At 44.0% G+C, this 17,480-nt stretch overlaps 1 protein-coding gene across 4 annotated transcripts in view; it reads left to right on the top strand.

The window, feature by feature from the left end:
- The window catches only part of PPP2R5C (protein phosphatase 2 regulatory subunit B'gamma), a 187,862-nt gene that overhangs the window by 143,988 nt on the left and 26,394 nt on the right, over positions 1-17,480 (top strand). For all 4 annotated transcript variants that reach the window (XM_014571983.3, XM_075926558.1, XM_006119994.4 and 1 more), the window contains one exon: positions 16,924-17,094. In XM_014571983.3, coding sequence (XP_014427469.1) covers positions 16,924-17,094 — 171 coding nt within the window. The remainder of the gene's footprint in view (positions 1-16,923; positions 17,095-17,480) is intronic.

The following is a 17,480-nucleotide window of genomic DNA, read 5'->3' as shown; positions in this document are numbered from 1 at the left end:
TTATGACCCCTGGCACTGCACAAAGCGTCTTGACACAGGAGGGTCCCCATGAGCTAAGGAGCAGAAAGATTCATTGTTCTCAAGTGCCTCGTCCCCATTGTCCACAGATGAATCAGTGGTGAGCACTTCCAGGACATTGCCTGCCATGGACATCATTGTACATCAGGAGTTGCTCGGGAGGGTGGCTCAAAACATTAATATGCAGGTGAAGGAGGTCTTGGAGAAGACTTAGCCTATAGTGGACATTCTGGTCCCTGTGGGCCTTTTGAGGGTTGCTTTGTCCCTTTTTAAAACTATTCAAAATTCTACTAAAATGCTGCGGCACACCATTGTTCCCTGTAAGCTGAGCTCTTGGGCAGCCACCCAGAAGAGATTCAAATCCAGCCCAGCTGATTAACAGAGTGCCCACACCTAGCAGCATGTTTGTCTACTCGTTCTGCACATGTGTACGTATCTTGGTGCGCATAACATTTATTTCACACACGGATGGAAAAAATTAGAAGGAGCACTGTGGGGCACATCCTCCTGTCTGATGGTGAAAGGTGTAGACCAGGTGGGAACCTAAGACTTGGGGGCCAGATGTGGTCCCTGGACCCCAAGGCTCAGGCTCCTCCTGAGCATTGAGGAGCCCACATTGGTGCTCTAGCCCTCCCACCATCCCACCGTGGTGTTGGAGAACACAAAATTTACTAGCCTAGGCCAACCTAGGTCTGATATGTGAGGCGAATGTTGGGAGTGTCTTTCTGCTTCTCGGTTGGGGGCCATAGAAGTGAAGGTTTGGTTTTTCTTTTTTGCTTCTCTTATGTGCAGCCCCCAACTGATTTTTCTGTGGCTCAGCGGTCCCTGGCCCAAAAAAGTTTCTCCTCCCCTGGGGTAGAGCAGAAATACTTACTGCCATCCAAGGGGTATGAGCGCCTGTTTACCTGCTCTCCACTGTATACGCTGGTGGTGGAGGCAGCAAACCAGAAAAAGACAGGGAGCGGCAGGGCTGACCCTTAAGTTCAAAGAAGTGAAGAAGCTGGAAGGTATGATCTACCATAGCCAAGCAGCAGGTGGTCCTGAACCATTATAGCTACAGTTTCCTGGAACATATGTTCTAACCAAACCACAAAATAAAGAAAATTACTTCTAATTTTCTCTTTGTTCGTTGTCTCCCATGCCCTGAATTCCTTGGAGACATGGCAGTCCTTCCTTTGTTTAAATCATTCTCTTTGTCTCAACTCTTGGTTTCTCTCTCCCACACACAGAAAGCTGGCAGGGAACCTATATCCAATTCAAATTTCAACTCTTTGTCGATTGGTTCTCCTGGCCAATACCTTTGCTAGCTACCTGAATGTACCCCTTAGTCACCGGGTGCTGGTCAGCACTCCTCGAGTATGTCTACCCAGCAAAGTTATTTCAGGATACCACTATCAGGAAAGTGAAATAATATTTCACATTTTTCAGAGGTCAAGGAGAACAATTTTTCTCTTCTTTTTGATAGAGGCAGCAAGAGGGGGAAGTTGACTATCTGATATGTATTTCCTTATCGGATAATCGATTAGATGATTAGTCTCTCACATCCCTAGTCACAGTATGTCAGAGTCTACACAGACAACATAGCCAGCATGTTTTATATAGACAGACAAGGTGTTATCCGTTCCCATCACTTTCTGTGGAACTGGTGCCTCAAATACAGCATAACAATATCTGCTTTTCACCTTCCAGGAGTTCTCTCTACTAGAGATGTGATAGTGTATATGTTTAAACGATTAACCAGTGACCCCGGGCTCATCAATTAACCTTCACAGTTACCCTCAAATCCCCTACCCTCGCTGCTGCCTCTGTATCAGAGCCAGCAGTGTAGGGGTAAGGTAGGAGCCGATACATGCAGACAGCCGTCTTTTAAGCTGGTTGTCCGCGTGCACCAGCTCCCATGCTGTCACCACCTCTTCCCCTCATGTGTAACCACTTAAAATTTCAGCACTTACACATTTACCAAAAAAGTTTTCTCGCATCCCTACTCAGTACTATCACAGAAGCTGTCAACAGAGCTCTTTCTACAGCACACGAATAGAAGATAAGTGGTGATGTTTTCAGTTCGATCTCTGACCTATGGTGTCACCCCAGGATTGACCTTTTTGGTACTCGCAGCAACAAGTAGTGCCTAGACTTCTGCTCCAGAGCAGGGATGGGCACGTGGTCGCTGGGATGATCTGCTGATGAAATGGGATTGCAACCTACTATACGCATTCCCACCCATATCTCTCTTCAGCAGTGTGGTGCATTAATGGAGGGACAGAGCTATTGTCATACTCCTAGCTCTCTCATGGCCCAGACAACCCTTCCTCACCACAATGTCTGTTTTTTCAACAACCACCTTCCAACAACCCACAGTCTTCGATCACAACCAGGAATACACACATGGCACTCCTACCTTCATATGCTGCATCTCAAGGCTAGGGATGTCAGAGTTTCCATAGGCCAGGGATGTCCTAGTGTAACCTTCACCGTTACACACTGGGCCCCCCAACTGCAGCAGCACACAAGGGTAGTTGCCTCCCCTTACTTCCTCCCACATTTAAACACTTACCTGATGAAAATTTCAGTGGGTATACATTTACCAAAATAAACACATTTTAACATCCCTACTCAAGGCATGGTAACTCAATGGTTCTTTGCTCAGGAGCTAGAATGTTCAGAACTTGTCCAGCTAGTGTTACTCCATAGAAGAGCTCAGACCACTCGAAAGACCTATATGCAGAAATGGAAAAGATTCTCCCATTAGTACTCTAATAGATTAATTAAACCAGCTGCCACATCCCTCCACACAATTCTTGATTATCTTTTACACCTTAAGCAATTGGCTACAAGGGCACACGGTTGACTCCTATCCAGCTTCTCATCCACTGTAATCCCCAAGTCCTTTTCTGCAGAACCATTCGGTCCCTAGCCTGTAACAATGCTTGGGATTCTTCCGTCCCAAGTGCAGGACTCTACATTTGTCCTTGTTACACCTCATCATATTTCTTTTGGCCCAATCCTCTAATCTGTCTAGGTCTCTCTGGACCCTATCCCTGCCTTCCAGTATATCTACCTGTCCCCCTAGCTTAGTGTCATCCGCAAACTTGCTGAGGGTGCAATCCATCCCCTCATCTAGGTCATTAATAAAAATGTTGGACAAAACCAGCCCTAGAACCTATTCTTGGGGCACTCCGCTAGAAACCGACCGCCAACCTGACATCAAGCTGTTGATCACTACCCGTTGGGCCTGACAGTCTAGCCAGCTTTCTATCCATCTTACAGTCCATTTATCCAATCCATACTCCCTTAACTTACTGTCAGGAATATTGTGGGAGACCGTATCAAAAGCTTTGCTGAAGTCAAGGTTTATCCACATCCATAAAGCCAGTTACCTCATCATGGAAGCTAATCACACTGGTCAGGCACAACTTGCCCTTCCTGAATCCATGTTGACTATTCCTGATCACTTCCCCTCTTCCAAGTGCCTCAAAATGGATTCCTTGAGGATCCCCTCCATGATTTTTCCGGGGGCTAAGGTAAGGCTGACCGGTCTGTAGTTCCCTGGATTGTCCTTCTTCCCTTTTTAAAGATGGGCACTACATTTGCCTTTTTCCAATCACCTGGGATCTCTCCCGATCTCCTTGAGTATTCAAAGATAATGGCCAAAGGCTCTGCAATGACATTTGCCAACTCCCTCACTACCCTCGGATGCATTAAATCCGGACCAATGGATTTGTGTATGTCTAGCTTTTCTACATAGTTCCTTGTCCTTTCCCCACCAAGGGCTGTCCCCCTTCTTCCCCTGCTGTGTTGTCTAGTGCATTTGTCTGGGAGCTGACCTTGTCTGTGAAGACACAGGCAAAGAACGCATTGAGTACTTCAGCTTTTCCCACATCATCTGTCACTAAGTTACTTCCCTCATCCAGTAAGGGCCCCACACACTCTCTGATCACCCTCTTATTGCTAACATGCCTATAGAAACCGTTCTTGTTACCTTTTACATCCCTTGCTAGCTGCAATTCCAAGTGCGCTTTCGCCTTCCTGATTACTCCTCTACATTCTCGAGCAATATATTTAAACTCTTCCCTCGTCATCTGTTCAAGTTTCCAGTTCTTGTAAGCTTCCTTTTTGAGTTTAAGCTCACCAAGCATGTCCCCGGTAAGCCAATCTTGTCACCTAATATATTTGCTTTTCTTGCTGCGCATCAGGATGGTTTCTTCCTGTGCCTTCAGTAAGGCTTCTTTAAAATACTGCCAGCTCTCCTGGACTCCTTTCCCCTTCATTTAAGCATCCCAGGGAATCCTGCCCATCAGTTCTTTGAGGGAGTCAAAGTCTGCTTTTCTGAAGTCCAGGGTGTGTATTTTGCTACTCTCCTTTCTTCTTTTGGTCAGGATCCTGAAATCTACCATCTCGTGATCACTGCTTCCCAGGTTGTCACCCACCTTCACTTCCCCTGCTTGTTCCTCCCTGTTTGTGAGCAGCAGGTTAAGCTGCGCATGACCCCTGGTTGGTTCCTTCAGGATTTGTACCAAGCAGTTATCCCCAACATTCTTCATAAACTTCCTATACACCAAAAACTTCCTAGTTACCTGTGCAGTTACTGATGTTATTTGAGATGAGTGGATGCTCCACTACCCACCTCTTCCCCTCTACTTCAGAGTTTTGGTGTAGTCTCTGTTGTAGAGAAGGAACTAAGAAGGGCACCCACACATGCGTAAGGTCAGGGCACCAAAGGCATCTGTTCCTGGCAGTGCACCTGTGCAGCCCACGAGGACACTTGACAGTGCAGGGATGCATAGACACCTACTGTAGAGAACCCACAGGGATGCTAATCTCAAGTATCAGTTACTGCACAAATGAGTAACCTCCTCTGTTTCTGTCATGTATGCCCTTTTTGAAAGAAGATATTACTCCAGTCACTCTAATAGAAATATTCCAAATGTATATAATACTAACAATCCATGGTGCATACACGGTCTTCCTAGTGAATGTTTAACCACTTAAAAAATCTTTAGGGAATAGGCTTAGCTGTTAGACCTCTCTGGAGCAGAGCCTACCCTCTTTTTAACTTTTGTTTGAAATAAACAATTTGTTGGCAAATGCTTAGTCTTTAAATACAGTATAAACTAGAAGATTTACCTGGCGTTGCTTGGATCCTTAACTCAAATAAGTTTTGTTTTTCTTCACTTAAATTGTTTGTTCTGGGGAGGGGTTGGGTACAAGAGGTTCAGTATGCAGGCTGCCCTACAGAGCGAGGACTGTCTCAGCCCTTTCTCACTGCAGTAGCTTAGGGCCAGGTGAGAAGCACCTCTCCATGGCCACTGCAGCTGCAGTTGGCACAGCCCAGGGAGAGTGACAAGACAGACATATATAGACAAACTCTCTGAAAAATGTAGCAGATGGCTGTCTCTTTCTCCTCCCCTGCTGGCTCAATGGGGTTATATCCATCCCGATACCCATCTCTGGCCCCTTGCTGCCCCCTCCCCCCCGTGGTCATTCTAAAGTGTAATTCCCTCCTACCACACCCCTCCCTTTTTCCCTTTCTGAGAAACAGTCAAATTCTAGGCACATCCCTTTGTCTTGGCACAACTCAAACCCTTACTTTGCTTTAAGTTATGATGAGAGGAAGCTGCATGCCAAATTTGGTGGTCTTAGTTCTTACTTTTTAGGAGTTGGGGGGGAGGGAAGGGGGTTCCCTAGAGCCCTATGGATTTTTGGCAATGCATATTCAGTGCACATTAAGGCTACGTCTACACTTCAAGGTTTTTGTGCAAAAACTAGTGGAACGTCCACACCTCAATCACATTTTTGCACAAGAAAATTTACAGTAAAACGGCATAACAAAGGGCTTTTTTGGGTAGAGTTGTTATTCTCCCCACGAGGAATAACTCCTTTTTGCGCTACAGCTCTTGCGCAAAAAGGCATGTGTGGATTCTCCGCGGAAGTTTCTTGCGTAAAAAGAGCCCATCAGAAAAAAGCACAGGTACTCTGATGGCCATCCTGTTAATGGCAATAAGAGCTTTCTTGCGTAAGAGTGTCTATGCAGTGTGGGTGCTCTCTTATGCAAAAGTACATTGCTTTTGCTCAAGAAGATTTTGTGGAAGATCTCTTCCGCAGAAAGCTTCTTGCACAAAAACCCTGCAGTGTAAACAAAGCCTAATAGTTTTCTTAACATTCAGAAAAAGGAGGTTTTAATTTGAGATATTTCCCAGGAGAGAAGTATTGAGCATTTTTATCCTTACACAGAACACTTCCATATGGTGTTTGCTACCATTATCTGATTGTGGCAGGAACTGCAGAGGAATCCACCACAATCAGACAACTACACACAAAATGGGAAGGAGAGTTGAAATTGGAGGGAACCATGATGCAGAAAGAAAGAGGGAGAAACACAGGGTAAAAATAATCTTTTGAAGAAATGAAGTTAAAATGTATATTGATAAATCTAAATGCAGTGCAAAATAATATATACTATAGTGCAGTAGTGTCCAAACGTTTTCAGCACTAGATCGCTTTTTTAATTTAAGTGCAATCCACAAGCTACCCCTAAGAAAATGTAGAACAAACAGTCTATTTTTAATTTATGCTATATACATTTAAAATGAAGTATATATCATTATACATTTTGTCCTCTACTCACCAAGTCTGTGACACCTGTGACTGCACATTATCTGCCAGAAAAAATGTTAACTGTATTTATAAATAGGTTCAGATACTTGTCCTTTAAATATTGTTGAAATGAGAACTAAGATGTTCTTATTTATATATCTTGTTACAATGCTAGAGGTTTTATATTTTGAAACATACCTCTCTCTAGTCGTGTTACAATGGAGGTTTCACAGTGGTAACAAATGATGATAGGGCATTAATCATCCATAAAGGTTTGCTGCCTCTGAACTTTCTCATGCTGTGTTCTCGGGCTGAGCAAAGATGTGGAAGAGAAGGTAGTGCATCTCCAACAGTGGTGGTAGAAGCAATGTTTCTCCTGACTCTCACCAGCACAAGCCCTGGGCCCATCAGGAGCACTGGGGAGTCAGGGTTACCCTCCCCAGTACAGAATAGGTGTAGCAGCTAGCACTTCACCCAGCCACGCAGCTGCTTGCCACAGCCTCTGGAAGCAGGAGTCCACCCACTTGCCACCTGGCTATAAACTCCAGCGGTAGCAACCAGCCTGCCCACCATGTGGCCACAAACTCCAGCAGCAGCAACCTGCCTGCGGCCCCAACCCCTGGTACCAGCACCCACCCCACCACATGGCCCCACCCCTTGGGAGTATTTGCTGTTTTTTTCTAGGGGATAAAAAAATCAAAATCTGCAGAATGGAATAAAGGGGAAGGGGAAAGAAAGCAAGTTTTTAAATGACATACAGGTGTGTTTGTCATTGACATTTGTAGATACTAGAGAGGTTAAATGTATATTTGTATAAATGCATTTTTTAGTGGTTACACATTTACATGCGGGGGAGGGAGGAAGGACAGGCATGCTCCCCTTTCCTCCTGAGCATCAACTCCTGCCTGCCTCTGTGGGGGTCAGGAGGAGCAAGTGGCTCCACAGGAGTTGGCACCCATGCAGAGAGGGGGACAGCAGAGGAGGGGGAGCCAGCTCCCCAAAGGCACTGGCTCAACCTCCCTTCCTTGCTGAGGCGGGGGTGGGGAGGTGCATGTAACCATTAGGATTAACCAATGAGCTTATGTTTGTTGGTTAATCGTGTAAACAGGTACATGCTAACATCACTAGTAGATATGCATTGCACAGACTGAAAATGACAGGAAGCTGTGTTGCTGCAAGATCCCTGTCAATGTTTCAGTCCTTCAGTGCAGATTCATTGATCAACAGCTGGAAATAATGAATTGGCACAGAGGCACCAAAACAGTGACACTACCCCACTCCCAGATTGGGGGTGATGAAGAAGTAGTTTCTAGGGAGCTATCCTGTGTTAAAACCCACTCACTCTTGCCACTGTTGGAGTTCCACAAACAGTTTTCAGACCTTTTTGCTGGTAACACACCTGGTGCAGTTTATTTACAATATTATTTCCACCACCTTTATGCACTAAATAGCCTCAACACTGCAGTCTTAGTAGAGTCCTGTGCACCTGACGCAAGCAGGTGAGAGCAATTTCTTTTCCTCTTTCTTTTCCCACCTCTTTTCTATGCCTTTTGAATTATCTATATGATGGCGTAATTAGTCTTAGTTCTCCCCAGTCCATCAGTTAGGCATAGCTCTTAATAAGGTCTGTTCTAGAATTAGCTTTGCAGTGATGACAGTAGTGGCATTCCCAAATTGATTCTTACATTTGAGGTTGAAGAATTATTCCAGTCATGTAGAAATTACACATTAGTTGAAATTCTTAGCTAGTGTGAAGAAAATAATTTGACACCAAACTTAATACATTATTCATTGACACTGCCACAGACTTAAAAATTCTGTTTGCATAACTATATAACACACAAATCTGAACTGTGTCTTTATTGATGACTGGAGAAAAACATCTGAAAAAAATTGACATTCATAATAAAAGCATTCATCTCATTTTGTAATCAAAACCACTAGAAGGCATTTAATAGTCAAAATGGCCTCAGCAAACTGTCCTACGTCATGCCATTTCTATGTGAAGCAACAGCATGAAAAAAGCCATCCTTTGTATTCTTTGAAACTTTATTTAAGTTTTAAGGGTACTTGTAACTGTTATAAGAACTGATACAATTGATGTGGTGTTATACAAGTATTAACAATTCACTATTTATGCGTATAACTCCCCCAGGAAAAATATTTTCCAAATTTTAAGGTCTTTATACATACAAAATGATGGTGACTAAATTAGCAATTACCACTCAAAAGAGAGATCTTGGAATCACTGTGGATATTTCTCTGAAAACATCCACTCAATGTTAGGAATAATTTTAAAAGGCATAGAAAATAAGACAGAGAATATCTTATTGCCTCTATATAAATCCATGGTATACCCACATCTTGAATAATGTATGCAGATATGGTCACCTCCTCAAAAAAGATATCCTAGCATTGGGAAAAAATCAGTAAAGGGCAATTAAAAGGGTTAGGAGTTTAGAACAGCTGTGATATAAGGCAAGATTAAAAGACTGGGACTTCTCATCTTAGAAAAGAGGAAACAAAGGGGGCATATTCCAGAGGTCTGTAAAATCATGACTAGCATGGAAAATGTAAATAAGGAAAAGTTATTTACTTATTCCCATAACATAAGAACTAGTGGTTACCAAATTAAATTAATAGGTAGCAGGTTTATAACAAACAAAAGGAAGTATTTCTTCATGCAACACACAGTCAATCTGTGGAACTCCTTGCCAGAGAATGTTTGAAGACTAGGACTTTAGCGGGGTTCAGAAAAGAGCTAGATAAATTCATGGAGGATAGGTCCATCAATGGCTACTAGGTAGGGTATCGTGTCACTACTGACTATTTGTGAGAAACTGGGAATGGATGATAGGAGAGGGATCAGTTGATGATTACTTGTTCTGTTCATTCCCTTTGGGGCACCTGGCATTGGCCACTGTCGAAGAACAAGATACTGGGCTAGGCGGATGTTTGGTCTGACTCAGTATGATCATTCTTATGTTCTTAGCCTGCCTAAACCTTTGGAAAGTATAGCGAAACGAAGATATGAGATATAACTGTATTATTATCATCACTATCAGTTTTGGCATTGAAAAGTCACATATATATTCACAGCAGTCATCTGTGAATTTCTTATGTCTTTTATCCAAAAATAACCTTTTACAATTTAGAAGCCTGATCTTGCAAACCTGGAATTGCATGTGTTAGGGTTTTCAGGATCAGATCTTAAGTAAAAAAGCGACATAAGAAAAAATTCTTGGTGTCCAGTGTTCCTTCTAACATTTTCCTATCCTTCAGCGGATTGAAATCTCTTATGTGCACCTCCAGTATTGAGATTGTGTGTGTGGATGTGCACCACCAATACAAACAAAACACAGACACAGATAATTTTAAGCAGTCCATATATGTAGAAGAAAATATATTAAAACAAGGAATATTTAACAGGGAGCAATTCTTAATGATATTTAATTTGAAATAAAAGAATAACACTACCCTTTGAGTGCATGTATCAACCTTTCTAACAGCTCAAGCTAGTATTTGCTACTTCTGGCTCGTAAGAGCCACAGCTCTACCAAATAGCAAAGATCTGGTCCTAATGCAATACATGTATTTATTAGTAACACAGATTTTTCAAAAAGCATTAAGTTCAGAGTTTTAGATATCTGCAATACTCCAAAAATATTCTGTTAAAAGAATCTTTTTCTTTCTTTTCTTAAGCCATTAATGCCTCTGTAAACTTTGTTTAAAATGTAATTTCCTGGCACACACACTTCCCTTGCAGCCTGCTCCCCCCCCCTCAACCCAGTCAGACAGCAAGGACTGCAGTTAGTCAGACACTCCAAACAAACTGCCCCTTGCCTCTATCTCACTGAACAGATGCCAGCACCCATCCACCCTCTTTCCCCCCCCTATTCCATGCAGCCTGTCCCTTGTCTCCCCCTTTCCAGAAGGCTTGAGAGCACTGAGTTTCTGTCTCTCCTACAGAGGACATTTTAACACCAGACTTGAAAGAGAATCCTCTGAACTGTCATTCATGCTTATATTTGACACTTTACGCCAGGGTCTCAACAAAGATGCTAATTATCTTACCCATTACAAAGATAGCTTCTCCAATTATCGCCTCTAATATCATTAGCTCACAGACATTTACCCTCCCCCCCCATCCCTCCTCTGTTCTGAAATTTGATTTGCCCTTTTCATATGTGTTCACTTTTTTTTATTGTATCCCTTTGGGATATATGGTCATGCCAATTTTCTTCCACAATTTGATCTGAGGAAGTGGGTCTGGCCCACAAAAGCTCATCACCTAATAAACCATCTTGTTAGTCTTTAAAGTGCTGCATAGTCCTGTTTTTTGTTTCTCCTACAGAGGGACACTCTAAATTCCCCTTCCCTCTTACTTCTTATCAGCCAGTTACTTACTCACTCATTCCCCATCCCCCCAGCTACTAATTGTCTCCATCTCCCTTTCTACTGGGTCTGGGAGCTCCTCAGTTCAAGCAAGGAGCTAGCTCCATTTAGCTGCTTGCTCAGTGAGCATCTCTTCCACCCTTTCCCCCCATCCCACGCCCGCTAATCAGTTGTGCTGTCTGCCTATGTAGGATTTATGCAAAGCTCAGAAAACTGCTTTACAGGCGCACATCTTACTGGGAACCTTCTTGGTGTCCCTTAGGACCTGAGTTGTGTTAATGTTGCACAGACAGAAATTTCAAGCCTATATGTAAGTTAATGACATTATTTGGCATCGGAATTCCTTGCATTACTCTTAAATAATGACTTTCATACATTTATTTTAAATGTCTGTAACTGTTCATATTTGGACTAGCACTTTTTAACATTCTCAGTTCAATAACAAGTGTTAGTCTGGGAATAGTAATTTCCATGCCAAAGCAACATGCTTGATCACTGATTGAGGACAAGAATCCTTTGGTTTTTCTTTCAAATGATGTATCTCTATATCTAGGCCGCTCAATGTGTACATATGGTCTGTGTTCCAGAGATTTTTTTTTACTAGCAGTGTCTGTTGGTCCATACCTGCACCCTTGTGCTCTAAACTGAGTTTATTTGAGGATGTGTGGAATGACCACTACAAGCTGAACCTTTCAACTCCTGCAACATCGATGGCCCAGCATGATTTTAGTAAGCTGGCATGGGATATATGGTTATGCTTCCCACTGTCATAATAAGGCTTGTTTACAGCCACCAGTCCTGGCTCTCAGTGTTCTGTGCTGTTGTTTAGCATTTATTTACTCCTAAATGTCTTCTAAGACTCCACTAAGCAGTGGAAGTGTTAGTAATGCTGCTAGATAATATTGACCTCCCGTGGTTCAGCAATTTCTCTGGGTTGGCACCAGTCAGGTCCTGAGGGTGCTGGACTAGAGAAGTTCAGCCTGTAGTCCAGTACCTTTCTGCCACGCATGATCTGAGATGGAACTCTTCAGCATCCACAGCTTTAGTTAGATTTTTGTACTTGTTCTCAGATAAGTTTAATAATCAAGAGTTAAAGGGCCCAGGCGCTTGAAGTGCCCCCTCACCATTATATGGGATGCCTAGTATGCCCCAGAATTCAAGTTCTGTGTGGCCTACTTACTCCTGGGCCTTCTTGGTAAGAAATGAGCATGATACTCACTTGTATTGTCCCAGGAACCCTCATATCCCCTCCGAAGGTAATATTTGTCAGTCTTCTTACCAAGCTTATTAATCCACCAGAGTGCAGTTGTAGAAGATTCCTGATTGATTGTTCAATGAATCCATAGTCTGAACCCAAACAGTCAGTACCCCCTCGCTCTGCCCTCCTCCCCATACTTCAGGCAGTGTGGCAGAATGACTTGCCAACTACTATGCCACCTTCTAGTCCAGAATCCCCTTCTCTATTGGGAACCTCTGTTTCCAGGGAGCTTATATTTCCCACAAGAGACTTAGCTGCAGGATGGAACCTTTTACTCTGCCGCCTCCTCTCTGTACACTTCTTACACCTCTCCAGTGGCACTAGTGGTATCACAACTGGAACCCAAGTCAGACTTTTCCCACCGAGATTCAGAATCATCAGTGGAATTGCTACTCCCATAGTAATCTTACCCATTTTCCAGGAGATCTGCATTGCCGTGAGACCAATCATTGCTTCATTCAGCTTGGGGTAACTGGTACTCAATGCCTTGCAAACCCCCCAACCACCTGACAACCCATCCATCCTTCAGAATCTATCCAATCCTCCAAAGAGTCAATACCTGCTTTCTCTCCAAGGAACCATCAAAATTATCCCCCATCCAGTTAAAGAACAGAAGCACTACACCTTGGTTCCAACAGTTCCACTGGAACTGGCCAGACTATCATCTTCATTGCCAGATGAAATGGTGACTTTGGCATCTCCTCCTCTTCCCCCTCCCACCAGTAACTTCAGGCTGTTCTCAGCCCTTCTCCCAGAGTTTCCAGAGAACTTTTCTGTTAAAATTCTACAAGAATAGTCCTCCCCGCAAATGAGGCCTCACTGAAGCTGGCTAGAACCATATGGCACACCTCTGCCACCAGCACTCCTATCAAAAAAGGGGTAGAGAGATGTCCTGGCTAAGGGTTAAGAATTCTTATTCTTTCACCTAGCTCCTAACTCATTGGTGGTTCAGGCCACTTTGGAAATGTCCAGGCAACAACACCCCTAGATCTGTTCCTATAGTCAAGGATGATAAATGTTTAGATCTATTTGGGAGGAAAGTTTTCTCATCTCCAGTCTTCAGTTAGCCACTACTGCTTGATAGTTGGCTTAAATATGATTTCCCAAACTATGCTAAATTTGAGAAATTGCCCACAGCCCCCCACAACATGGTTATTGTAATTTCCAAGCTCCAACAGAGGAAGGAAAGTTAACAACCAATAGTTGATGTGGCCGATAGTTCCTCAGAGCCATGTGTATCGCTGTTATGTAAAGGGAGTCCCGGTGCCTCAAAATTCTCCAGGAAGGTCCAGAGTACCATTGAGGACCTCCCCCTCAATGAATCTCACTTCTCCAACCAGTTTCCAAGGGGATAGCCATGTTAGTCTGTATCTTCACAAACAACACAGGGTCGTGTGGTACCTTAAAGACTAACAGATTTATTAGGACATAAGTGTTCATAGGTAACCCACTTCATGTTAATCAAGCTAATCAAGTCAGGGTGGATGTGTCTCATTTGCAGCATGTGATGTGGAGATGTAAATATCAAAAGAGGGGAAATTGCCTTTGTAGTGCATTAACCAGTTAAGATCCTCTTTCAGTCCTAAACTGATTGTATTGAATTCCCAAATTAACTCCAGTTCAGCTGTCTCCCTTTGTAATAAGGTTTTAAAGTTATTTTGTAGAAGTATGGCTACTTTTAAATCCATCTCTGAATGTCCAGGGAAGCTAAAGTGTTCTACAGGTTTATGTGCATTTGTATGTTATCTTTCCTGATATCTGATTTGTGCCCATTTATCCTTTGGTGCTTGAGAGTCATGACTCACTGAGCACACCACCTCCCAAACTCAGTACTCCATTTGGAGATCACCTAGAACTCTTTTTAAACACCTTGAGTGTGATAGTGATGGACATATGGGTGCTGAACATCTTCCACAATGGCTATATGATCAAGTTTGCAACGCTGCCTCTTCCAAAACTGCCCAGTCCAGCTCCCTTTGGGGACCATATTCATGACAGTGTTCTTGCTCAAGATGTGAATTCCTTACAGCAATGAGCAATAGAACATGTTCCACCACAGTATCAGGTTATAGGTTTTTACTCAAACTACTTTCTCATATCTAAGAAGAAGGCTGGATGAAAACCAATCCCTGACCTCTGCCATCTCAGCCACTTCATTCACAAACTTACACTTCACAATAATGTTGGTAATAATAATTCCTTCTCGGGGGGGGGGGGGGAGTGTGGTCTGCAGCTATCTGTGAAGGAAGCTTTCTGTCACATTGATATTTATCCTTCTCTGAGACAATTTCTTAGATCTAGGGATGCTCTGACCATTTCCAGTACAAAGTGTTATCCTTCAGAATATCTACCACCACTCTAGTTTTTACCAAGATGTTTTCACTGGTAGCAACTCATGTGAGATGTCATGGCCTCCTCAATTTCCCATACCTTGATAATTGGCTCCTCATTACCAAATCTCAGCCTATATGTCCATGTCTATGATGGTCCGCCTCCTTTCCTCACTGGGAGTTAGTATAGATATCAAAAAAAATCTGGTTTTCTTACTCCCATCTTTAAGAATACCCTTTCTATTGGCCAGATGGCGCTCCAGACACATGTTTGCAAGGCATTACACTCTAGTACATGACTCAGCAGCTGATGCCTTCTGTGGGACAGTGTTTCTCTGTTCAACCCTACTTCTTCATCCTCAGGCCCTCCTCATACTTAGATACTACTTGTTAGTCACCCAAAGTGGGATTCAGCAGGTACCATTAGTTGAACAAGAAGTAAACTTTCCTCTAGCTGGAGGTTCTTCGTGTTTGCTCCCAGTGTGTTTTCCACTACAGGCAGTCCCCGGGTTACGTACAAGATAGGGACTATAGGTTTGTTCTTAAGTTGAATTTTTACGTAACTCGGAACTGGCTCCAGATTCAGCCGCTGCTGCTGAAACTGACCAGGGGCTGACTACAGGAAGCCCGAGGCACAGTTGCTCTGCCCCCAGCTTCCTGGAATCAGCCACTGATCAGTTTCAGCAGTGGCTAAATCTGGAGCCTGGGACAGAACAGCTGGGGCGCTGCCGGGTAGGTCCCCCCAGGACCAACCCGGCAGCACCCCAGCTGCTCTACCCCAGGCGTCCACAACAAAAGCCTGGTCTGCTAGGGGGGGTCCCCAGCAGACCAGGGACACCCGGAGCAAAGCCGCAGAGGCGGCGGGGTCACGCGCCTCCAAGGCTTTGCTCCGGAGCAAAGCCGCAGAGGCGCGGGACCCCGCCGCCTCCGCGGCTTTGCTCCGGGTGTCCCTGGTCTGCTGGGAGGGATCCCCAGCAGACCAGGGACACCCCGAGCAAAGCCTTGGAGGCGCGGGACCCCGCCGCCTCTGTAGCTTTGCTCGGGGTGTCTTTGGTCTGCTGGGGACCCCCCCAGCAGACCAGGGACACCCGGAGCAGCTTTTCTCGCCCCAGAGGACGCGGTGGCGAGACCACTGCGCGTCTGGGTGGTCCCGCCGCCCGCGAGTTCCGGGGCGAGAAAAGCCCCGTTCTTAAGTCGGATCCGCGTAACTCGGGGACTGCCTGTACCTGCCTTCCTTCCCTTCAGCTTTAAATCTTGTCTGGTTTGAATTGAAGAGGTGGTTGGTCTGCCCTTTATCTCCTTGGTCAGAGGCATGAAGCAAGCCAGGGCATTTGTATAGATCAGACAACATATACATTCTCTATCTCTGGGTAAATGGTACACATGCATAACCCACAATGGTATACAGATAGGGACCATCCATCTCAAAGAACCTCCATTTACATGCAAGTAAGCTTTTTTGCCATGTGACTCAGCTGTGAGGCTAAGTCACCTTCAGTCTCTCACAGTCCGGAGTTTTCACCAAGAAGTCCCAGCATCTCACACAAAGTCTGTAGGCCTGGTCCAGGCCTGATGGGCTTTCTCTCCACTTGTGTTCAGGGTCTTCCTCTAGTCTTTCTGGGAACCCAGAAGGGAACCCAGTGTCTCTCTCTGCTCTTGAGTTCCACTCAACTTCAAAGTGTTCCCCTTTTGTTCTGTAGTGTGGCAATGTGGAGCTCAGTGCATATCTTTGTGAGACATTACACCCTGGTACACACTTCTACAACATATGCATCCTTGTAGCAGAGCAGTTCTGTTCTGTAATACAGCAGGGTTCCTCACACAATCCTTACGAGTCACCTTGAGTGGAGTACATAGAAGGACCATCACTCAAAGAAGAATGTGATTGTACAGTAACTGGAGTTATCCAAGATGTGCCATCCCTGCTCTCTCTCCCCTCTGTTTTGGATTGTTATCCAGAGTGAAAGAATTAGAGGCAGTTTACATCACCCCTTACATCCTTGGTTTGGAGCAAGTGGAGGACAAGGGTGCAGTCATGGACAAGTAGATACTGCTAGCAAAAAAACCCTCTCATGGTCTCAGGTGCATGGTGCACATGCACATCTTGAATGGAATATACATAGGGATCGAACATCTCAAAGAACTCCAGTTACTGTACAAGGTAAGTAACCAGACTTCTTATACTTTGGTAATACAGTAACAGAAGTACTAGTTTATGATGACAGTTCTTGTAAGAAATCCACTTTACTGCAAAAATGGAAGATAAATATTTAAAAATACTGCTATGAAAACTGTATTAATTTTAACCTGCAAACTTTCTTTTTACAGGTGGTGATGGCACTGCTCAAATATTGGCCAAAGACTCACAGTCCAAAAGAAGTCATGTTCTTAAATGAACTTGAGGAAATTTTAGATGTCATTGAACCATCTGAATTTGTAAAGGTTATGGAGCCTCTTTTCAGACAGCTAGCCAAATGTGTGTCCAGTCCACACTTCCAGGTCTGTACTTCTAGGAAATCCATAAAACCAGATCTTCAGTTTAGGATTTGTACATTGTTAGAAAATTGACTATTTTAGATATATATGCACAAAACTTCTTTAAAATAGCTGATTTTATTCTGTTAAAAATGCTGGAAAAAATAGTACATAGTTGGGTGCCTAGCTTTAGTGAGCCCATGATAGGAAGTTCAGAGGGCCAAGTGACTTAGTGGTTATTGCACCCAACTTTCTGCCATTTGCCACTCTTTCAGAGCAGTAGAGGTACCTGTTCATGACCATAAGCTGTGGATCTTCGGCTTTCCACCCATATCTTGATCTAGGCCTTCGGAGGAGATGCAGCAGAGGGACCTGCACCTTGCTTCTCCACCAGTTTCCGTAGGCCGGAG

Source organism: Pelodiscus sinensis, chromosome 4, assembly GCF_049634645.1.
Source record: "Pelodiscus sinensis isolate JC-2024 chromosome 4, ASM4963464v1, whole genome shotgun sequence".
Lineage (NCBI taxonomy): Eukaryota > Metazoa > Chordata > Testudines > Trionychidae > Pelodiscus > Pelodiscus sinensis.
Note: the sequence above shows the minus strand (reverse complement) of the source record. Positions and strands in the feature narration are given on the sequence as shown.